A 20,423-nucleotide genomic window follows, 5' to 3' on the forward strand; every position below is an offset into this window, starting at 1 on the left:
GTTTTTGGTTTGCTTTAACTTAATAAGTGAGAGAAGATCTTGAAATTGTCCATTAGCATGATATATTTATCTTAATTTCTCTTTCCTTGTAGTATTTGTTTTCCATGCCTTTGTTGTCAGGCTTCTCTGCTCTTTTAATGCTTTGGACAGATATGTATCTTAAATACTATAAAGGTATGTTGTTGTTTTTGTTTGTAAAGATTTTATTCCAGAGAGAGAGAGAGTGGTGGGGGGCTCAGGGAGCAGAGGGAGAGAGCACAAGCAGACTCCATGCTGAGCATGGAACCCAATGTGGGGCTTCATTCCAGGACCCTGATATCATGACCTGAGCTGAAACCAAGAGTCAGTCAGATGCTTAATCAACTGAACCACCTAAGCACCCCTAGATTGTTGTTGTTTTTTTTTTTTTAACCCAGTCTGAGTTGTCTTGGAAAGTTTAAGCCATTCATAGTTCTTAGAATTTTAGATGTTGTTGGACTGGTTTCTGTCATTTTATTGGCCTTTATTGGCCTCATATTTTGGCCTTTCATTGTTTTTTCCTCTTTTGCCTTTAAGATTCTTTAGTTACTATTGTTGATTGCCCCAGCTCTTTTTTTTTTCTTTACTAATTTGAACACTCCATTTCTGTTCATTCAGTGGTTAGCACTGAAATTTTACTGTGCCAATTTTTAAAAAATATTTTATTTATTCATGAGAGACAGAGAGAGAGGCAGAGACCTAGGCAGAGAGAGAAGCAGGTGCCATGCAGGGAGCCCGGTGTGGGACTCCATCCTGGGACTCCAGGATCATGCTCTGGGTCGAAGGCAGGTGCTCAACTGCTCAGCCACCCAGGCATCCCAGCTGTGCAGATTTAATTGCATATTCCAGAGGTTAATGTTCTGACCCCGTTTCCAAAGTAAATGCACTGCAGAATACTTTAGCTCCAGTCTTTACCCTCTTGGCTTACATTATGTTTCCAGTGTTTCATTTTAGTCTTTGAAAATATGTAAGTTGGGCACCATTATTATCCTTTTACCCAGGCAATGTTTATTCTGATTTTACCTATATGTTTATCAGTTTTTGTTCTCAAATCTTGAATGTTATTTGGGCATCATCATCTTCTAATGTTTTGAAGTATTTTTGAAGTGTATACTTTGGAAGTTTTTTTAAGAATAGGTCTGTTGCTTTAAATTTGCCGAGTCTGTTTATCTGTTTTTTCCTTCCTTGTGCAGTAATTTTGCTGGATAACAACAGTTATTTGTTCTCAACATTTTGTATGTACTATTCCATTGTCTTCTGGCTTCCATTATTGTTGAGTGGACTTCTGTCATTCTAATTGTCTGTCGTTCCTTTGTAGGTGATCTGTCCTTTCTCTGGCTGCTTTCAAGATCCTCTCTTTGTCTTTGATGTTCTGCAGTTTCACTACGATGTATCTAGGCATGGATTTCTTTCTGTTTTCCTATTTTGTATATTTTGTATAAAAAACATTTAAATAAAATATATTGTGAAATACATGCTCACTCTAGAAAATTTGGAAAAACAAATCTTTGTAACGCTTGTTGATTACAAACTAATCAAATAGCATAGAAATTTTAAAAATAAAAAGTAGCATTCTTTGCTTCTTTTTCACCTTGGTTCTTTCCAGAGGCCTACCACTTGTAAAAGCTTGTTTTTTTTTCTTTGATTTTTCTCCATGTCTGTAATATGCTTTTATAATAATCTTTCTTCATTCGCTAAGTATAGGTGGTATCTTCTGTTTTGTTTTGTTTTGTTTTTTTGCCACAGTACGTCAGATTTAACTCCCCCCTTTCCCTGCCTTTCAAGCCCATATAGTATAAAGTCACTATTTTTGATTCATTTATTGGTTACTTTTGTCATTTTAAGTAGTACATCTAAATATTTTTTTGTGTGATTACTTTATTTCAGTATATTTTGTTCTTTTTCTTTTTTTTTTTTTTTAAGATTTTATTTATTTATTCATGAGAGACACACAGAGAGAGGGGCAGAGACATAGGCAGAGGGAGAAGCAGGCTCCATGTAAGGAGCTCAGTGTGGGACTTGATCCCAGATCTCCAGGATCACGCCCCAGGCTGAAGGCAGCGCCAAACTGCTGAGCCACCCAGGCTGCCCCTTTGTTCTTTTTCTTTACTTATTTTTAGATTTTATTTATTTTAGAGAGCGTCTAAGCAGGGAGAGGGAGAGGGACAAGCAGAGTCCATGCTGAGCTCAGAGTCCAACCCGGGGCTCAATCTCGTGACCCTGAGATTATGACCTGAGCTGAAATCAAAAGCTGGATGCTCAACCGACTGAGCTACTCAAGTACCCCTATTTCAGTATACTTTGACTTCCAAAAGATAAGAATATTTATGTCCCTTTTTAAACTCTAATACATCCTTTTCTTTTCTTTTCTTTTCTTTTTTTTTTAAGATTTTATTCATGAGAGAGACAGAGAGGCAGAGACACAGGCAGAGGGAGAAGCAGGCTTCATGCAGGGAGCCTGATGTGGGACTCATTCCTGGGTCCCTAGGATCATACCCTGAGCCGAAGGCAGCGCTAAACCGCTCAGCCACCTGGGCTGCCCTAATACATCTTTTCTTAACACACCTTCTAACCTGTGTCCTTTTTTGGGAAGGGGGGACAGAGAGGGGAGAGAATCTTTTTTTTTTAAGATTTTACTTATTCATGAGAGACACAGAGAGAAGGCAGAGTTATAGGCAGAGGGAGAAGCAGGCTCCTTACAGGGAGCCCGATGTGGGACTTGATCCCAGAATTCCAGGACCACACCCTGAGCCAAAGGCAGACGCTCAACCAGTGAACCACCCAGGTGTCCTGGGAGAGAGAATCTTAAGCTAGCTCCATACCCAGCATAGTAGGGCTTAGTCTCATAACCTTGAGATGATGACCTGAGCTGAAATCAAGAGTCAGATGCTTAGCCAACTGAGCCATTCAGGCACCCTAAACTCTTGTACTTTTATATTAGCAAGGATGATCAAATACACATTTTGTTCTCTTTTCCTTGTTAGGACTACTTTGCTTTATAAGTTGACTCGAAACATTTAGAACCAATAAGCAGCATATTTACATTATTAAGACTATATAAATAGGGGCACCTGGATGGTGCAGTCAGTTAAGCATCCAACTCTTGATTTCCACTCAGGTCATGATCTCAGGTCATGCGATCAAGCCCTGCTTCGGGCTCCATGGTAGGCTTGGAGCCTGTTTAAGATTTTCTCTCCCATCTCCCTCTGCCCCTTTCTCTAAAACCCCCACTTTCTCTAAATAAATTAAATAGAATCTTTTTTTTTAAAAAAAGACTCTAAATATTAGTCACAAGAGGGCCAGATTTACATTTTGATCTACAACTTTCTGTCGGGGGTTCCCTAGAGCTTAGTTTTTCCACTCTTGAATAATTTTTTGCTTTAAGTTCTCCCCCCCTCCCTTGTATTGCCTACCTTTATTATAGTCTAAAAATCTGTCATTTTTTACTATTAAGTCTTTGAGTTCGACTTTTTTCTTAGGTACCTTCATCCTAGAGCCTCTGTCCTCTTTTGCTCATCTGACTGGTTGCTCTCTGGGTCTTCTTCAAGACTGTCATTCCAGGACTGACTTCTCCCGAGTTTGCTCTGCATTTTCTGGATCCCACTGTCTTCTCCGTATATTCTTCCATTTTGTTATCACATCATGAAGAGCCTTATGAAAAAGTATGGGAGGTAAACTTTTCTGAGTGCTTAGAAATCTAAAGATACCCTTTAACTTAATTGATATTTGGATAGGTACAGAATTCTAAGTTGAGTTTTTCTCAAAACTTTGAATGCCTTCATTATCTTGAGGCTTCTCATGTTTATGCTGAGGAATTGATTGCCCATGTGATTCTTACTCTGTTATAGGATACTGGAGATTGGTTTCTCTGGAGGATCTTAGGATTTTCTCTATGTTCTTGATATCTGAAATTTACTGTGATAAACATAGGTGCTAGTAGTCACTTTTGGGCTTTATGCGTTGTGTGCTTTATTAATTTGAAAATCCATGCTTTTAATCTGGGAAATTCTCTTTAAATTATTATTATTGTTAATTGTTCTCTTTTTTCATTATTCTCTTGTTTTGGAAATTCTCTTAGTTGGATGATAATCTTCCTGCTTTGATTTTTCTCTTCTCATTTTTTACTTGATCTTTATTCTACTTTGGGATATTTTATTGACTTTATTATTTCAGTCCCGTTTTTTTTTTTTTAAGGCAGGTATATTAAAATTTCTACAAGCTCACTCTTGCTTTGTTTTGTGGATATAGTATCATTTCAAATTTTTCCGAAGAATATAATTAGAGGATTTTTTTTTCTTTTTAAAGAATTATATTTTGTGCCCTAATTGATGGTTTCTTGAGTCCGTTTTTTTTTGTTTTTCTTTTTGTTTATTCCTTTTACTTGCAGACTCTTTTAAAAATGTAGACATGTGGGTTCCTGCTTTAAGAAAAGGCAGCAAAGAGGCTTACCTAGAATTCTGTGGGCTAAGCTTTGCTGTGGGCAGGTTTTATTTTAAATAGAGCAGACAAGGAGCTACAGTTGGCCTTAAAATTATAGAGCAATTTCCTGGAGGTGCTTACACTCCCAGTGGCTATCTAATTTGCTGTGTTCCTTTCTTTTTAAAACATTTGGATTTTTTTTTTTTTTTTTTTTTTAAGTAGGCTCCATGCCCAACATGGGTCCTGAACTCATGACCCTGAGATCAAGAGTCTCATTCTGTACTGACTGAGCCAGGCAGGCACCACAAAACATTTAAAGCTTTTAAAAATGCCTGGCTGTATCATTCACAGACCTTGCTTTCTGTCGCACATCCGTTACAGTCTTTGCTCCTCATTTCACACAGTTGGATGCCCCTTTGTTCGTTTCATCCAGGGCAAGTATCTCCATGTTATCAACTCCCAAGTATCTATCTCCAGCCAAGACTTTGCATCTATATTCCTGATCTTATCCAGCTGCTTATTCTACATTTCTTCTTGAATATGTAATAAATTATTTTAAACTTGTCTAAAACCTAACTACTAACAATCTTTTCCTCCAGTCTGTTTTTCCTGCCTTTTTCCTCATTGTAGTTAATGGCCCAACACCACTTTTCCAGTTGATCAGGCCAGAAACCTAATGCTGTTCTTTCTTTCAAACTTAGGGCCTTCTTCCTTGCCTCTCACTTTTCCTTCCTCTTTCTCTCTCTTAACTTCCTTCTGCCTTCTACCTTTAGCAAACCTGTCCACTGCTGCCTTCAGAGTATATTAAAATTCCCCTATTCCTCATCCCCTCCACCTCCACCACCCTAATTTAAGCCAGTCATCCATGACTGGCCTTGATTATTGGAATAGTGTCCTTACTGGTCTGCTTTCAGACTTACCCTCCTAGAGTCTGTTCCACAAGGTAGCAAGTGAGCCTTTTAAACTGTGAGATCATGCTACTCCCCTTCTCAGAACCCTCTGGTGGTTCCCTATTACACTACAAGTAAAAGTACTAAGTAAGATTTCACCCTTCTCCCTCAGCCTTCTTCTTCTTGCTATTCCCCAGACATACTTTAGTGTGTTTCTCTTTCAGAGCATTCAAAGAAGAACATGTCTGAGATGGCTTCACCCTTTTCCTAGAATATTTTTTTTCATCTGTCCACATAACTCACTCACAAGTTATCTCTGTGAAGCCCTCCCTAGTTCCCAACTCCATGACCCACTTTTCTAAATCTTTATTTTTCTCCATAGCATTTCTTGTCATCTAAATGTATTTTATGTTTTCATAGTTCAGATATTTTTATCCAGACTCAGGTCATTAATGATAAACTTGTTCTATTTTACATATATTTTGGGTTGGTTTTTTGTTTTTTTTGTTTTGTTTTGTTTTTTTTTAAGGTGTCATCTCTTACCTCTCCCTACCAGAATATAAGTTCTCTGACCAAGGATTTGTGTGTGTTATTCATTGCTGTGATTGAGTGCCCGGAACAGTGCCTGACGTATAGTAGGAGTTCATTAAATCCTTTGGCCTTTTTTTTTCTAAGATTATATTTATTTATTTGAGACAAACAAAACAAGCAGGGAGTAGGGGGAGAATAAGGGAGAAGCAGACTCCGAGCAGAGAGCCCATGTGGGGCTCGATTCCAGGACCCTGAGATCATGACTTGAGCCAAAGGCAGATGTTTAATGGACTGAGACACCCAGGCAGGAGCCCCTAAGTCCTTTTGTGTCAACAAATGTATCACTTCTGCCTTGCATCTCACTTGCAGCTTAGGGTCTCATTTTGGCTTTTCTGCTCTGCCTCACAGGCAGTATTTGTTCATATATTCCCTGTTTTCCAGAGGTTGCCAAAATCTCATCTGCTCTGTTCCCCTTCCTAGTCCACACCTCTAAATCAGTGATTTCCTTATTTCTGATTATATAATTTTTTGTGTGTACTAGTATCTTATGTATTTGATTTACATATATCCATACTATTACTGGTATGTATGTTAGAACATGTAAAAATAGGACTCTCTAAGGAGGATAGAGATATAAAATTTTTTTTTAAAGATTTTATTTATTAAAGTGAGGGAGTAGGGGTCCCTGGGTGGCTCAGCGGTTTAGCGCCTGCCTTCTGCCCAGGGCATGAACCTGGAGTCCCAGGATCGAGTCCCACATTGGGCTCCCTGCATGGAGCCTGCTTCTCCCTCTGCCTCTCTCTCTCTGTGTGTCTCTCATGAATAAATAAATTTTAAAATAAAATAAAGCGAGGGAGTGAGAGAGAGCACAGGCAGGGAGAGAGTGGCAGAGGGGAGGAAGAAGCAGCATCCTCACTGAACAGGGAGCCCAGTGAAGGGCTCAGTCCCAGGACCCTGGGATCATGACCTGAACTGAAAGCAGACACTTGACCTGCTGAGCCACCCAGGTGCCCCAAGATACAAATATTCCTAATAAGATAAAATTTCTGATTATTTTCTTCCTGTACCTCAGTGGATAATCTTAGAAACCCCTTTGGAGTTCCCTGTTGTATGTGTTAGGATTTTGTCCTTTTTAAGTTCTTTACTTCATTTTTATGGGCTCTCCAGAAGGAGAGACTATAAATGCATTTGTTCAGAGTGTCCTGTTGGACTGGAAGCACTTTGTGAAGGAATCTTAGTAAAGAGAGACATTTTTATATTCAGACAAAATGAAGCTTTCCCCTTTGTTCTGCCCATTGTCTTTTACAGAGCTAGGCGCACTGCACTTAAAACAGTTTGATGTATATCTGTGGTTTTTTTGGCATTTTTGTCATGTGTATGTACATGTATATCCTTTCTGTGTAAAGTAGAATTAAGTGTATATATGAACACCATCTATGTACATATAAAATGGAAATTGCATCACATAGATTTCTCTGTGACATTTTTTTTTTTTAATATGTCATAGAGTAAAGTATAATGGCATGATTATGTGTATGGACTGAGGAAGTCAGACTGCTTAGGTATTAATCCAGGCTATGCCACTTACTAGATTGCCTTAACCTTTATGTACTCCAGTTTCTTTAACGGGAGCCTGGGTGGCTCAGTGGATTAAGTGTCTGCCTTCAGCCCAGGTCGTTGATTTCAGGGTCCTGGGATTGAGCCCTGTGTGGGCTCTCCACTCATCCACTCAGTGGGATATCTACTTCTTTCTCTCATTTTCCCTTTGTGCACTCTCTAAGTAAATAAAATCTTAAAAAAATATATGTGTCTTCTACTGACAGATATTTACATTGGAATCTATGGCAGGATCTTATTTTGCTTTCTAAAGTTGGGTTGGGCACAGTGGATGGTAACAGGAAGCCTCAAATGAGTATGTATGTATCTATTCATTTATATTTTTTCAAATGAGTTTTTTTTTTTTTTTAAGATTTTATTTATTCATTCACAAGAGTCACAGAGAGACAGGCAGAGACACAGGCAGAGGGAGAAGCAGGCTCCATACAGGGAGCCTGGTGCGGGACTCATCCCAGGACTCCAGGATCATGCCCTGGGCCAAACAAAGGCAGGCACTAAACTGCTGAGCCACCCAGGCTGCCCTCAAATGCGTTTTTAGAGGCACTTTGTTACTCATCCCCTGTTAGATCCCTTTTCCTGCTTTTCTCCTTGAAGTGATGTTTGCTGCCCTCTAGTGAACCAACTGGTTTTCAGGTGGCGTTTGGGTGAGGATGTGTTGTTCTTCCTCATGATTTATGCTGTAAATATCATGTGTTAGCTAGGGCTCTTAATTCTATATGAATCCAAAGCCTTGTAAATCCTAAAAATTATTTTCTGTCTAAAGATTTTAAAGAATTAGATTAAATTTGCAGATGTAGTGAATAAAGGTTCTTCTATAAATTTCAGCAGTTTTTCTTTTTCTTTTGTTATTGTAAACATCTCTTTAACTGGGAAACCAAAGGCTATAATTATAAGAACTCTTTTGTAGGGAGTGTGGGGAATCATGTCCACCATCTTATGTCCTTGTATTTCTCATGGCTTATTTGTTGTTTGGCTAGTAAATCAAAGTAAAAATGATCTTTCTTAAACTAAAGCCATGGAAATACATTTCCATTAATGCATTGGAAGACTGTACTATTGTTAAGATGGTGATCCTCTCCAAGTTGATTTATATATTCAAGTCAGTCTGTGTTAAAATCTTGCTGGCTTTTTTTCAGAGATTGGCAAGCTGATCGTAAAAATCAAATGGAAATGGAAAGGACTTAGAATAGCCAAAACTAGTGAAAAATAAGAAAGTTAGAGGATTTATATTTTCCATTTGCAAAATTTACTACAGAGCTATAGTAATTGGCAGTTGCATCAGGATATACAGACAGATCCATAAAAACAAACTGAGCATCTGGAAATAAACTAGTATATTTATGATAAGTTGATTTTTGATAAGGATGCCAGAACAGCTTAGTGTGGAGGATAAATACTCTTTTCAATAAATGGTGCAGGACAACTGGATATCCACATGCAAAGAATGAAGTTGGATCCTTACCTTACGTACATTAAGTCAAAAATAGACCAAAGACCTACATGAAGAGTGAATTTAATAAAAACTCTTAGAAAAAAAATAGGTGTATAAATCTAAATGAGCTTGGATTAGGCAATGGCTTCTCAGATGTGACACCAAAAGCACAAGCAACTAAAGCAACTAAAGAACAAAGGAGATAAATTGGACATTCTATCTAAATTAAAAATTTGGTATTTCAAAGGATACTCTGAAAAGTAAAAGATAACCCATACACTGGAAGAAAATCACTTTTCTACTAATAGTCTATTATTAAACCAAGCCCAAGCCCTCATTTCTCTTACTTGTAAATTCCTACCATACCATATCTGTGCACCTGAACTGCATTATTTCCATATATATTTTATTTTAAAGATTTTATGTGTTCATGAAAGACATAGAGAGGCAGAGACACAGAGGGAGAAGCAGGTGGGGCCGGGAGCCTGATATGCGGGACTTGATCCCAGGACCCGGGGATCATGCCCTGAGCCAAAGGCAGATGCTCAGCCACTGAGTGCCCCCGGTGCCTCTTCTGTATGTATTTTTTTTTTTTTTAAGATTTTATTTATTTATTCATGAGAGACACAGGCAGAGGGAGAAGCTGGGACCATGCAAGAAGCCCGATGCGGGACTGGATCCCATGGACCCCGGCTTCACGTCCTTAGCCAAAGGCAGACGCTCAATCGCTGAGCCACCCAGTTGTCCCCTTCTGTATGTATTTTAAAAGAGATTTGTCTGTGATTGTGGGTCCAGTTATCCTCCCTTCCCACCCCGTACAAAGGAAGTGCCAAATACTTCCCTATACTATTTTCAGCAGTAAATGAAGGGATGGAAATCCATCAAATTCATATCATAACCAGGTATAAAGTACTTAATATCATCAGATTAAAGTACTTAATGTCATTATATTAATTTTTACTTCAGATCTTCAGTGCTCCTTGTCATATGAGGTAAATAATAGAAAATTCTTTGTGTGTCCCATGTCTGATTTTAACCAATCAGGAGCCAGAAGTACTTTGTGTGCAATAATAGGGTTTATTGTTTGGAGATGACTTTAAGTAGGACTTACAGGATATAGGGGCTTCATTTTAATTAGGTCTTCTTAGTTGCAGCAAAGAGAATATTGGTCTGGTTTGTTTAGCATTTTCAAGTTTGAGTTCTGACTCCAGAAATGTACAATCCTATGTTTTTAGTTGTAGATTTTAAAATGTTATTTACTCTTAATACTTTTTAAAGTAACAGCCTTAATCACTTTTTATTTTTGATGAAACAGTTTAATGGGCTGTGAAGGAAAAATTACCAAATATTAAGAGGGAGAGAGAATTTTATGAAAATGTCTTCAAGGTTTCCATCACCATCTTTACCGATTTTCTTCTCACCTGGGCCAATTGACTTAGGTTCTGTAACAAGTTCTTCTTGTTCACTGAATGAGCTAGACAATATTTCCCATCTTTTAAGGAAAATATCAACTGATATCAATGAAATTAAGGGAATGAAAGCAGCAATTTTGACAGTGGAAGCAAATCTTTTTGATTTAAATGTTAGAGTGTCACAGAATGAAGCAAAAATTTCATCTTTAGAGGATAAAATGAATGAATGTTCAACATCATCTGAGTGCAATAAACAATTTGAAGATCTTCAAGAGGAAGTAGATTTTGAATCACAGTCAAGGACTCCTGATGTAAAAATAATCAGTTTCCTTAGAAACATTGAGAAAGGTAAAATTTTTAGTATGTGCTGTCTTCTAGGTAACTCACCCTTGGATCTGGGTCTTTTTTTTGTAACTTGACTAGTTCTCATATGGAGGCAGCAAGTCACAAAACTTGACTTTGTCATGGACCTTTAACAGCAAAATTGGAGTCTACATGATTAACTTAGAAGCCTAGAGGTTACCAGAATTCTCTTTAGTGGGTCTCTGTAAAATGGTTTTTTTTTTTTTTTTTTTTTTTTTTGTAAAATGGTTTTGAAGGGAGAGGTGACCATAGAGAAAACTTGAAATGGGAGTGAATGGTCCTCTTTCATGTATCTGTCTCATGAGGTTATTTTAAAATGTGTAATTCTTTCATTATTCATTTTGTTAAAGAGAACTGTTGTAGTATTAGAATTAGAAGAGCTACTTTCGTTAATCCTAATATGTATCAGTTTCCCAAGCTGTTTTACAGGAGTGTAACTTGACTAAATGAGCTTTGTGTTTCAGGTCAGCTCATCAGGATTTACTGTGTTTTTACCATGATGGTTTTGGAAAGAATTAACTTTTTTTGACATACAATTTGCGAGTAATATAACATATTTTAAAAGAAAATAGCTGATAGAATTTTGAATTGAGTATAGTGTTTAAAATTAAAACTTTGGGCACCTTAAGTTAGCTCAGTCGGTGAAGCATGTGACTAGACCTTAGGGTTGTAGGTTTGAGCCCCACATTGGGTGTAGAGATTACTTAAAAATAAAATCTTATTGATTAATTAATTTAAAAAATCCTTTAATGAAACATGGCAATTGCTTGCCAACTAATGTACTGAGTGAGCAAAGGCTTTCCTTAAAAAACTACCAGTAATAAATATACTAAAAATTCATATTCAGGAATCTTATTAATATTTCTGTATTTGGAACCCTATCAGTCACATCCCTTTATACACTGTACTGTACCACTTAAAGATTTATTTATTTTAGAGAATGTGAGAGGGACCTATGCCAAAACCAAGAGTTAGTTTTGAATTCATGACCCTGAGATCACGATCTAAGCCAAAACCAAGAGTTGGACAGTTAGCTGACTGTGCCACCCAGTCGCCCCTACTTTTAAAGTTTATTTTTAATTGAAGTGTAGGTGACAGTACAAAATTATCTTAGTTTTAGGTGTGCGTAGTGATTCACCATTTTATAGACATTATGAAATTCTCACCAGGATTAAGTGTAGTTAGCATCTGTCACCATATGAAGTTATAAAAATATTATCGACTATATTCCTCAGGTACTTTATATCTCTGAATAACTACAGGTTTGTACCTTTTAATCCTCTTTACCTATTTGCTCCTCTCCTGCTGTAACTACTAGTTCTGTATATTTATGAGTCTGTTTCTGTCTTTGTATTTGTTCATTTGAATTGTGTTTTAGATTCAACATGAGTAGAAATAACATGGTATTTGTTTTCTCTTCTTTCATGTAGCATAGTACCCTGTCTCTGGGTCTGTCTGTGTTGCAAATGGCAAGTTTTCATTTTCTTTTTTTAATGTCTGAGTAATATTTCTGTGTGTTTATGTATATGGGTGTATCATATCTTTATCCATTAATCTGTCAGCGCACCCTGAAGTTACTTCCATATCTTGGTTATTATAAATAATACCATAGTAAACATAGGATGTATATATATTCAAATTAGTGTTTACATTTTCTTGGAGCAAATACCCGGGAGTAGAATTACTGGATCCTAAGGTATTTCTCTTTTTAACTTTTTTGAAGAACTTCCTTGGTGTTTTCCACAGTGGCTGTACCAACTTCCATTCCCACCAACATTGCATGAACCTTCGCTTTTCTCCACATCCTTGCCAAGACTTGTTATTTTTTGTCTTTTGGATACTGACCATTCTGACACATGTGAAGTGGTATCTCATTTTGGTTTTAATTTGCATTTTTAAAAAGATTTTGAGAGAGAAATCATGAGTGGGAGGAAGCCCAGAGGGAGAGGGAGAATCAGACTGCCAGCTGAGTGGGGAGCCTTACCAAGAGCTTGATCCCAGGACCCCAAGTTAATGACTTGAATCGAAGACAGGCACCTAACTGAGCCACCCAGAGCCCTTAATTTGCATTTTTGATGAATATAGATGTTGAATGTTTTTTCATGTGTTAGCCATGTCAATGTCTTCTTTTAAAAAATGTCAGTGGGGCACCTGGGTGACCCATTCAGTTAAGAATCTGACTCTTAAAAAAAAAAAAAAAAGAATCTGACTCTTGATTTGGCTCAGGTCATGATCTCAGGGGTCCTGGGGTCGAGCCCTGAATCAGGTTCTATGCTCTCAGCATGAAGTCTGCTTAAGATTTTCCCCCCCTCCCCCAGTGTTCCTTCCCCCTGCTTGTACTCTCTCTTTCTAAAATAAATCTTAAAAAATGTCTATTCAAGTCCTCTGCCCACCCCTCCTCCTTTTTAAAGATTTTATTTGTTTGAGAGAGAGCCTGCTTGTGCAGGCATGAGGGGAGGGGGGAGGAACAGAGGGAGAAGGAGAGGCAGACTCCCCCTGCTGAGCACGGAGCCTGAAGATCTTGACCTGAATCAAAGTCAGAGACTTAACCACCCGAGCCACCCAAGTGCCCCGTCCGCCCATATTTTAATCAGATTGGGGGGTGGGATGTTGGTGTTTTATGAGTTCTTTATGTATTTTAGATATTAATCCCTTATTGGATATATCATTTGGAAATCTCTCCCCTCCATTCAGTAAGTTGCCTTTTTTGTTTTATTATTTCCTTCACTGTATAAAAGTATTTTTAGTTTAGTGTAGACCCAATTGTTTTCCTTTTGTTGCCCTTGCCTAAGTAGATAAATCCAAAGAAATATTGCCAAGAATGATAGCCAAGAAATATATGTATATTTTTAAGGATTTTATCCATTCATTTGACAGCACAAGCAGGGGGAGGGGAGTGTCAGGGAGCAGGAGAATCAGACAAGTCTGATGTGGGACTTGATCCCAGGACCCTGGGATCATGACTTGAGCCAGTGACAGACGCTTAACCAACTAAGCCACCCAGGCGCCTGAACTGCATGTATAGTTGTTGAGTTTTATGATTTCAGGTCAACATTTTATATTACATTAATTCCTTTTGAGTTTATTTTTGCATAGGGTTTAAGAAAGTGGTCCAAATTCATTTTATGTCTTTATGTAGCTGTCCATATTCTCAACACCATTTATTTTTTATTTTTTTAAATTTTTAAAAAAGATTTTATTTATTCATGAGAGACACAGAGGCAGAGACACAGGCAGAGGGAGAAGCAGGCTCCATGCAGAGAGCCCAACGTGGGACTCGATCCCGGGTCTCCAGGATCACGCCCTGGGCTGAAGGTGGCACTAAACCTTTGGGCCATCTGGGCTGTAATAGGCACAGTTTAACAAGAGTATTTTTTTTCCAGTCCATGAGCATTTATATATTTATGTTTATTTGTGTCCTTTTCAGTTTCTTGTATCTGACAGTTTTTTTTCCCAGAGAACAGATCATTCACCTCTTTAGTTACATGTATACCTAGATATTTTATTCTTTTGATGTAATTGTTAATGGAATAGTTTTCTTAAATTTCTCTTTCTGCTTTATTATTAGTGTAGAGAAATACAACAGATCTCTGTATCTTAATTTTGTGTCCTGCAGCTTCACTGAATTCATTTCTTTTTTTTCTTTTTTTGAATTGGTTTCTTCGAATAGTATTTTGGTGGGGTCTTTAGGGTCTTGCATATATGTTATCTATTTCTTTCTTTACAATTTGGGTGTCTTATTTCTTGTCTGATCATTATGGCTAGGACTTCCAGTACTGTATTGAATAAAGGTGGTGAGTGTGAATATCCTTGTCTCGTTCCTGATCTTAGAGGAAAAGCTTGCAGCCTATCACCATTGAGTATAATATTAGTTGTAGGTTTGTTATATATGGCTTTTTATTGTGTTGTGGTATGTCCCCTCTAAACCCAGTTTGTTGGGCAGCCTGGGTGGCTTAGTGGTTTAGTGCTGCCTTCAGCCAAGGGTGTGATCCTAGGGACCCGGGATCGAGTTCCTCGTCAGGCTCCCTGTATGGAGCCTGCTTCTCCCTCTGCCTGTGTCTCTGACTCTCTCTGTGTGTCTCTCATGAATAAATAAATAAAATAAAATCTTAAAAAAAACCAACCCAGTTTGTCGAGAGTTTTCATCATAAATGGATGTTGGATTTTGTCAAATGCTTTTTCTACGTGTATTGAGATAATCATGATTCTTAGCCTTTACTTTTTTAATTTAGTGTGCCAGGTTGATAGATTTGCAGATATGGAACCATCATTGAATTCCTGAAACATGGCACTTAATTATGGCGAATAATTATTTTAATGCATTGTTGATAACACTTATTATTTATTTATTTTTAAAAGATATTATTTCTTCATGAGAGACACAGAAAGAGAGGCAGAGACACAGGCAGACGGAGAAGCAGGCTGCTCGCAGGGAGCCTGATGTGGGACTTGATCCCGGGTCTCCAAGGTCACACCCTGGGCCGAAGGTGGCGCTAAACTGCTGAGCCACCAGGGTGCCCAATAACATTTGTTTTAATCTGCAAGTGGGTACCTAATATCCCTTAAGCACTGTTATGGTGGGGGAGGAGGCTTGGAGAAGTGTGGCGTCCTCCCAGCCTTCAAAGAGTTTATCATCAAATTGAAGAGAGAGAAAATCAGTTCTGTGTCACTGCTTTGTCTTATGCCACAGTGTAACTGAGGAAATTATGAACATGTTTAAGAAATCATAAATACTCTCGCTGAATATCTTTTCTTAAATTCAGATGATTGTTTTCATGCTGTTGTAGGATCTGGACTCCAGATTTCTGAGTATCATGACTTGTTCGTTCATTGTTTTCTTTTTTTTTTTTTTTTTTAAATTTTTTTTTTTATGATAGTCACAGAGAGAGAGAGAGGCAGAGACATAGGCAGAGGGAGAAGCAGGCTCCATGCACCGGGAGCCCGATGTGGGATTCGATCCCGGGTCTCCAAGATCGCGCCCTGGGCCAAAGGCAGGCGCCAAACCGCTGCGCCACCCAGGGATCCCTCGTTCATTGTTTTCTTTGTATCAGTCTAAGCTCATAGTTTGTCTTTTGGGGAACCCTATGCTGTGTTTTGCAATTTTAGGAGTAGGGGTTGAATTGTAATGGTGAAAGGCCAAGTCAAGTGATGGAGAGGTTTCTCGTCTGGATCTTGTGCTTGGCCATTGCCTGTCAATCCCAGCTCAAGCTCTGGATCCATACAACACCTTCTCCTGGTTTTTGCAGCCTTTTACCTTTATTCTGTCTGAGAAAACTGGCTTCCAGACAAAGGAGAACTAGGAATGTCCTGTAATGCCATTTTTGGTTTAACCCAGAGTACAGGTTTTTGTCTTACAGATCTTTGATCTATTAAGTATTATTAAATTGCATTCTTGAAGCTAATACATTATTTTTAAGATTTTGACTGAACTTAGGAAGATTATTTCAGGCTTCATTTCTGGGAAACTTACATACTGGTATTGTTGGCTTTTTAAGCTTAATAAAGTTTTAAAATTTGTATTCTAGGAACTCAACAGAGGCAGTTATTATCCCGACTGCAAATTGACCCAGTAATGGCAGAAACTCTCCAGATCAGTCAAGGTTGGTAATAATCTTAAATTTTCATTGTAATCTAGCATTTTCAGTTGCTATTTCCATTTCTTACACCTCATTTAATGTATCTTGTATATCTTAGATCCTGCCCTAAGATGCTATACTTAGATTGTGAAACTGTTTTAGGGCCAGGAGACAAGATCTGCATTTTTTTCATGTTTTATGGTGTTTGTATTTTTTGTCTCATTCAAAACTTTCTTGCTTTGGTGCCGTTTTACCTGAGTCCCTGAAATCTGTTGGCGTCACTCTCCTGCTCTAGGGACAGCTTGAATCCCTAGCCTGCCCTCCTTTCTACCTACTTTTCCAATGTCCTGAGCTGCCTTCCTGTCCTGTAGCCTGTTCAGCCTTATCCTCCCTTTCACTTCACTTTAGAATCTCCTCACCAGGACCACATCTTGTGGCTCCAAGAACTTGTTATTCTTAGAGCCACCATAGTTTAATTATTTGCCTGTCTCCCCTACCCTCAACACGGACCCCCTGCCACGGGCTGCTTCAGGGACAAGTGCCTTATTTATCTCTGTCCTCTCAGCGCCTGGCCCCTGGCAGATGCATGTGTAGTCCCCAGTAAATGCTGCCTTAATGAAGGGAGCCATGGGATACCTGCAATCTTAAATTCAGAAGCTTTCTTTTTTCCTGTTCCCTTCTGTTTCCCCTAAACCTGCCCATTGTGGAAGCTCTGGTGCTTTGACCCCTCCCTGTGGCTCTTCTTCCCCTTTGGTCAGGCCTCCACAGTCAGTATGTATATTCCCTTAACTTCCCTAGTTCTGTCTCAGAAGGAGGAACTTGTCCTCTCTCCAGATTACCTTCCACCCAGATGCCAGCTCCTCCCCCATTGATGAATACTAGAGTGTCATCCTCACACCTGTAGTTTTAGTCTCTGCCTCTCTCCTGGCTTCTCCTTTCTGCCTGTCAAAGTGTTTAGGTACTCTCCATCCTTGATTTTGCCCTGTCATCTCAGCGTTCCATCCTGCTTTGCACATAAGGGTATTTTCTTTCAAAATGTGTGACAGCTAAGTTCTGTGTATGTTGTATCTACTTCATTGGCACTTGCACATTCTTTTTGTTTCCGTTAATTTTTCTTTTTCTCCATGGTGCACATACAGTTTGAAGCATCTAGTTCTACGAGGCATATAAGTGACTACATTCTTTGCTTATTACTTCCTGTCCTGGTTTTTATTTCTGAGAGCCCTCTTGTTTCTGCATATTCTTTTGCTTATTTTTCACACACTGACTTTATTTCATGTATGCAATATTCTCTGTTATTTCTTTCTTTGAGGATATTAAAGATAATTTGGGATTATTCTCGTGTGCACCCTCCTCCCCCCCATCTTATTTTCTCCAAGTTGTTTGTTTCAGTTGTCCTTCATGACAGGTTTGCCTCAGATGTCTGGGGATCCTTAGTTGTCTTATAAGTGGGACACTCAAAAAGCTGATTGGCATTCTGGGTTCATTAGGTTGGAGGGCTTTTGACTTCACATTTGAATACAGATTCTGGGAGGGTCATTTGTTTCTCTTAGGGGTACCCTGAGGTCACTTTTCCTCTTGGACTGGTTAGCTTTTCCAAGGAAAGATCTTTCAAAGTAGTGAATTGGCTAAGTAAGGAATTAGGGGCTGAGTGAGGCACCTCAACTTTAATTACAATGTGATGTTTGCTTAACACCTCCTCCCTGATTTTTGGAATGGTACTTCTTTCAATGTGGCTGGCGTCCCTTGGTCAAGAGACCCTCTGTTTTGACTTTTGAGACTCATAAGCTCCACTCATCTCCAAGGGAGAAAATGATTAGAGGTTATCAGGGAATCTAAGTGCTTTTTAAAATTTTAATATTAAGTATACATTTAGCTTATCTTGTTGCAGCACTATTCTGTCAAAGACCCTGATGCTTCATTTGTAGGCCTCTCCAACATTGACCAACGGGAAAGCAAGGCTCCAATTATTCCAGAAAACCTTGAATATAGAGGTAGGGGAACAGGTATGGTAGGGATCAGAAATGAAGAAAACAGATTTGTAGTTTAGGAAGACAAAACTACTTCTGAAATGGACGCTTGAACATGCCTGCATTGGCCTTGTGACACCTCTGCCTCTTCCCAAGGTCCCTTGTGCTGCGAGTTTCTCGGCCTTTGGAGAATCTTGAGCTCCACATTGAATTGCTTCATTATTGGCTTAAGACTCAGCTTTTGAAGGTTTTATTTTTTCATTTTCAAAATGTAATCTCCTTTTACAGTTATTTTTTAGTTTATTTTTGAGTTAATACATTAACCCTTTATTGACATTTTAGTAGGGTTTTAAGAGGAAACTAAATGCATGGGTTCAGCCTGCTGTCTGTACCCAGAAGGTGTCACTAACTCTTGCATCTTTCTGCTTCTCCTTGTTTCAGGTGATGACGTGAGCCTTGCAGAGTTGACTAGTGGCTCATGTGGAATGAAAAGCTGTCTTTTCAGTGCCTGCTTTTCTAAACTCTGTAGTATGGGACATGTCATTAAAATGTTTTCTTAAATCTTTGTTTAGCTTCTAGAACTTCACTATCTCTGTTCTTCTCCTAATTCCGTGTTCTCCTTTATCTCTTCCTCTCCTCCTATCCTACTTAAAATGTTAACTTTATCCCATATCCTACCCTTAGCATTATTTTCATTTCTTCTATATTCTCCTGAGATGCAAACTGATAGAACTGCTTTGCCTCAGAGGGCAGGGTGGTGAGAAGGAAGGCAGCAGCCTTGGACTAAATTCTGGACTCTCCCTTTGCTGGCTGGGAGCCCTCTGGGAGCTACTGAAGAGCAGTGAGTGGCATGTGGGTCTCCTGTAACGTAGAAGGGAAGTGTGCTTCCTAGCTCCCTGTGAGGGATGGCGGCCCTGAACATGTGTACCTTGGTTCAGCACTTCTTTCACCCTGTTTGAATGCTGTTTCTCTTCTTACTCTCTTCTCTTAGTTCAACTTCTGAACATCTGAGAGCCCCACAAAGACTTCAAACTAAATAACTCTAAAATTAAAATTTATCCTTGCTGCCTTTTAAATCCTCTCCATCTCCTGTCCTGTTTGCTGGATCCTGTTTCTCTTTTTCTGCTGTCCTCCATTTGCATCTCTCTTTACCCTCTCTGGCCCTTGCAGAGGAAGGCAGCTTTGCTTTGTTCCTGGGATGGGAGTTGGAAATGTAACTGCTGTGAAGTGCCTGTGCTGATGAAGTATGTTCATTGTGTCTTCTCTCCCTCTTGTGTGGGTTCAGATAGGACAGAGTTTGAGAATCTTAATTCATAGCCTCATTGTCAACTGTCAAACTTAATGTTTTTCTAAAAACCCATTTGATCAGGTCATTTCCCCACTTGGAAACCTCTCCTGATTCTTTATGACTTATAGATCAGAATCCATACTCATTGACATTCTTTATGCTTCGGCTTTCCCTGCCACTCAGCCCACCACACACATCCCTCCACTTGCAGCACATTTCTCAGCAGGTCTTAGATTCCTCTTGTCTTATGAGAGTCTCTGCCTTTCTCCATGCAGTTTCCTCTGTCCAACACGCTCTGTTTCTTGTCTGGCTCCCTCTCTTCCCTCTGGTTATTCCTGCGTATTCCTTTCACATCCGCTTCACATGTCGATCATCTTAGGCTTTGTCTTGATTCCCCAGCTGGAGTAGGTTTCCCGTATCCTCCCAAAACCTTGTTCTTACTCCTTTAGGGTTAGCTTTTAGTTTATGCTGTTCTGAAATTGTGCGTACATCTATTTTTCTATTTTTTTTTTCTTTGTGTACCCAGCGCAGTGTTCAGTTCTCAGGTTTTTGGTTTGTTCAGTTAAATGAACATGAATGGACATCTTATGGATTTTGGTCTGTTATTTGCCTATTAACCTTAAGAGAAGCACAACTCATTAACTTTTGTCAGTTGATGGCATATTGATAGGTCAACCCTCTGGGCTCTTGGCATATTTTATAAAGTAGTCAGGCTTAAGCATATTATAGATGACATGAGCTGCAGTTATTTGCACTGAAGGTCAGTGTTTTCTTTGCTGTATTTTTTTTTTTTTAATGCCCGTTCATCTTAAATTCTTTTCCAATGTAGTCTGCATAGAAATTATGCCAGGAGAATTCTTTTCATCAAGATGTGTTCTAAGTGACACTGTGCTAACTGAAGAAAACA

At 38.8% G+C, this 20,423-nt stretch overlaps 1 protein-coding gene across 7 annotated transcripts in view; it reads left to right on the plus strand.

Moving 5' to 3' along the window:
• Window positions 1-20,423, plus strand: part of ZC3H14 (zinc finger CCCH-type containing 14) — a 54,090-nt gene that overhangs the window by 23,706 nt on the left and 9,961 nt on the right. For all 7 annotated transcript variants that reach the window (XM_072762203.1, XM_072762204.1, XM_072762206.1 and 4 more), the window contains one exon: window positions 16,208-16,282. In XM_072762203.1, the coding sequence (XP_072618304.1) occupies window positions 16,208-16,282 (75 nt within the window). The remainder of the gene's footprint in view (window positions 1-16,207; window positions 16,283-20,423) is intronic.

Source organism: Vulpes vulpes, chromosome 6 (assembly GCF_048418805.1).
Source record: "Vulpes vulpes isolate BD-2025 chromosome 6, VulVul3, whole genome shotgun sequence".
Classification (NCBI taxonomy): Eukaryota; Metazoa; Chordata; class Mammalia; order Carnivora; family Canidae; genus Vulpes; species Vulpes vulpes.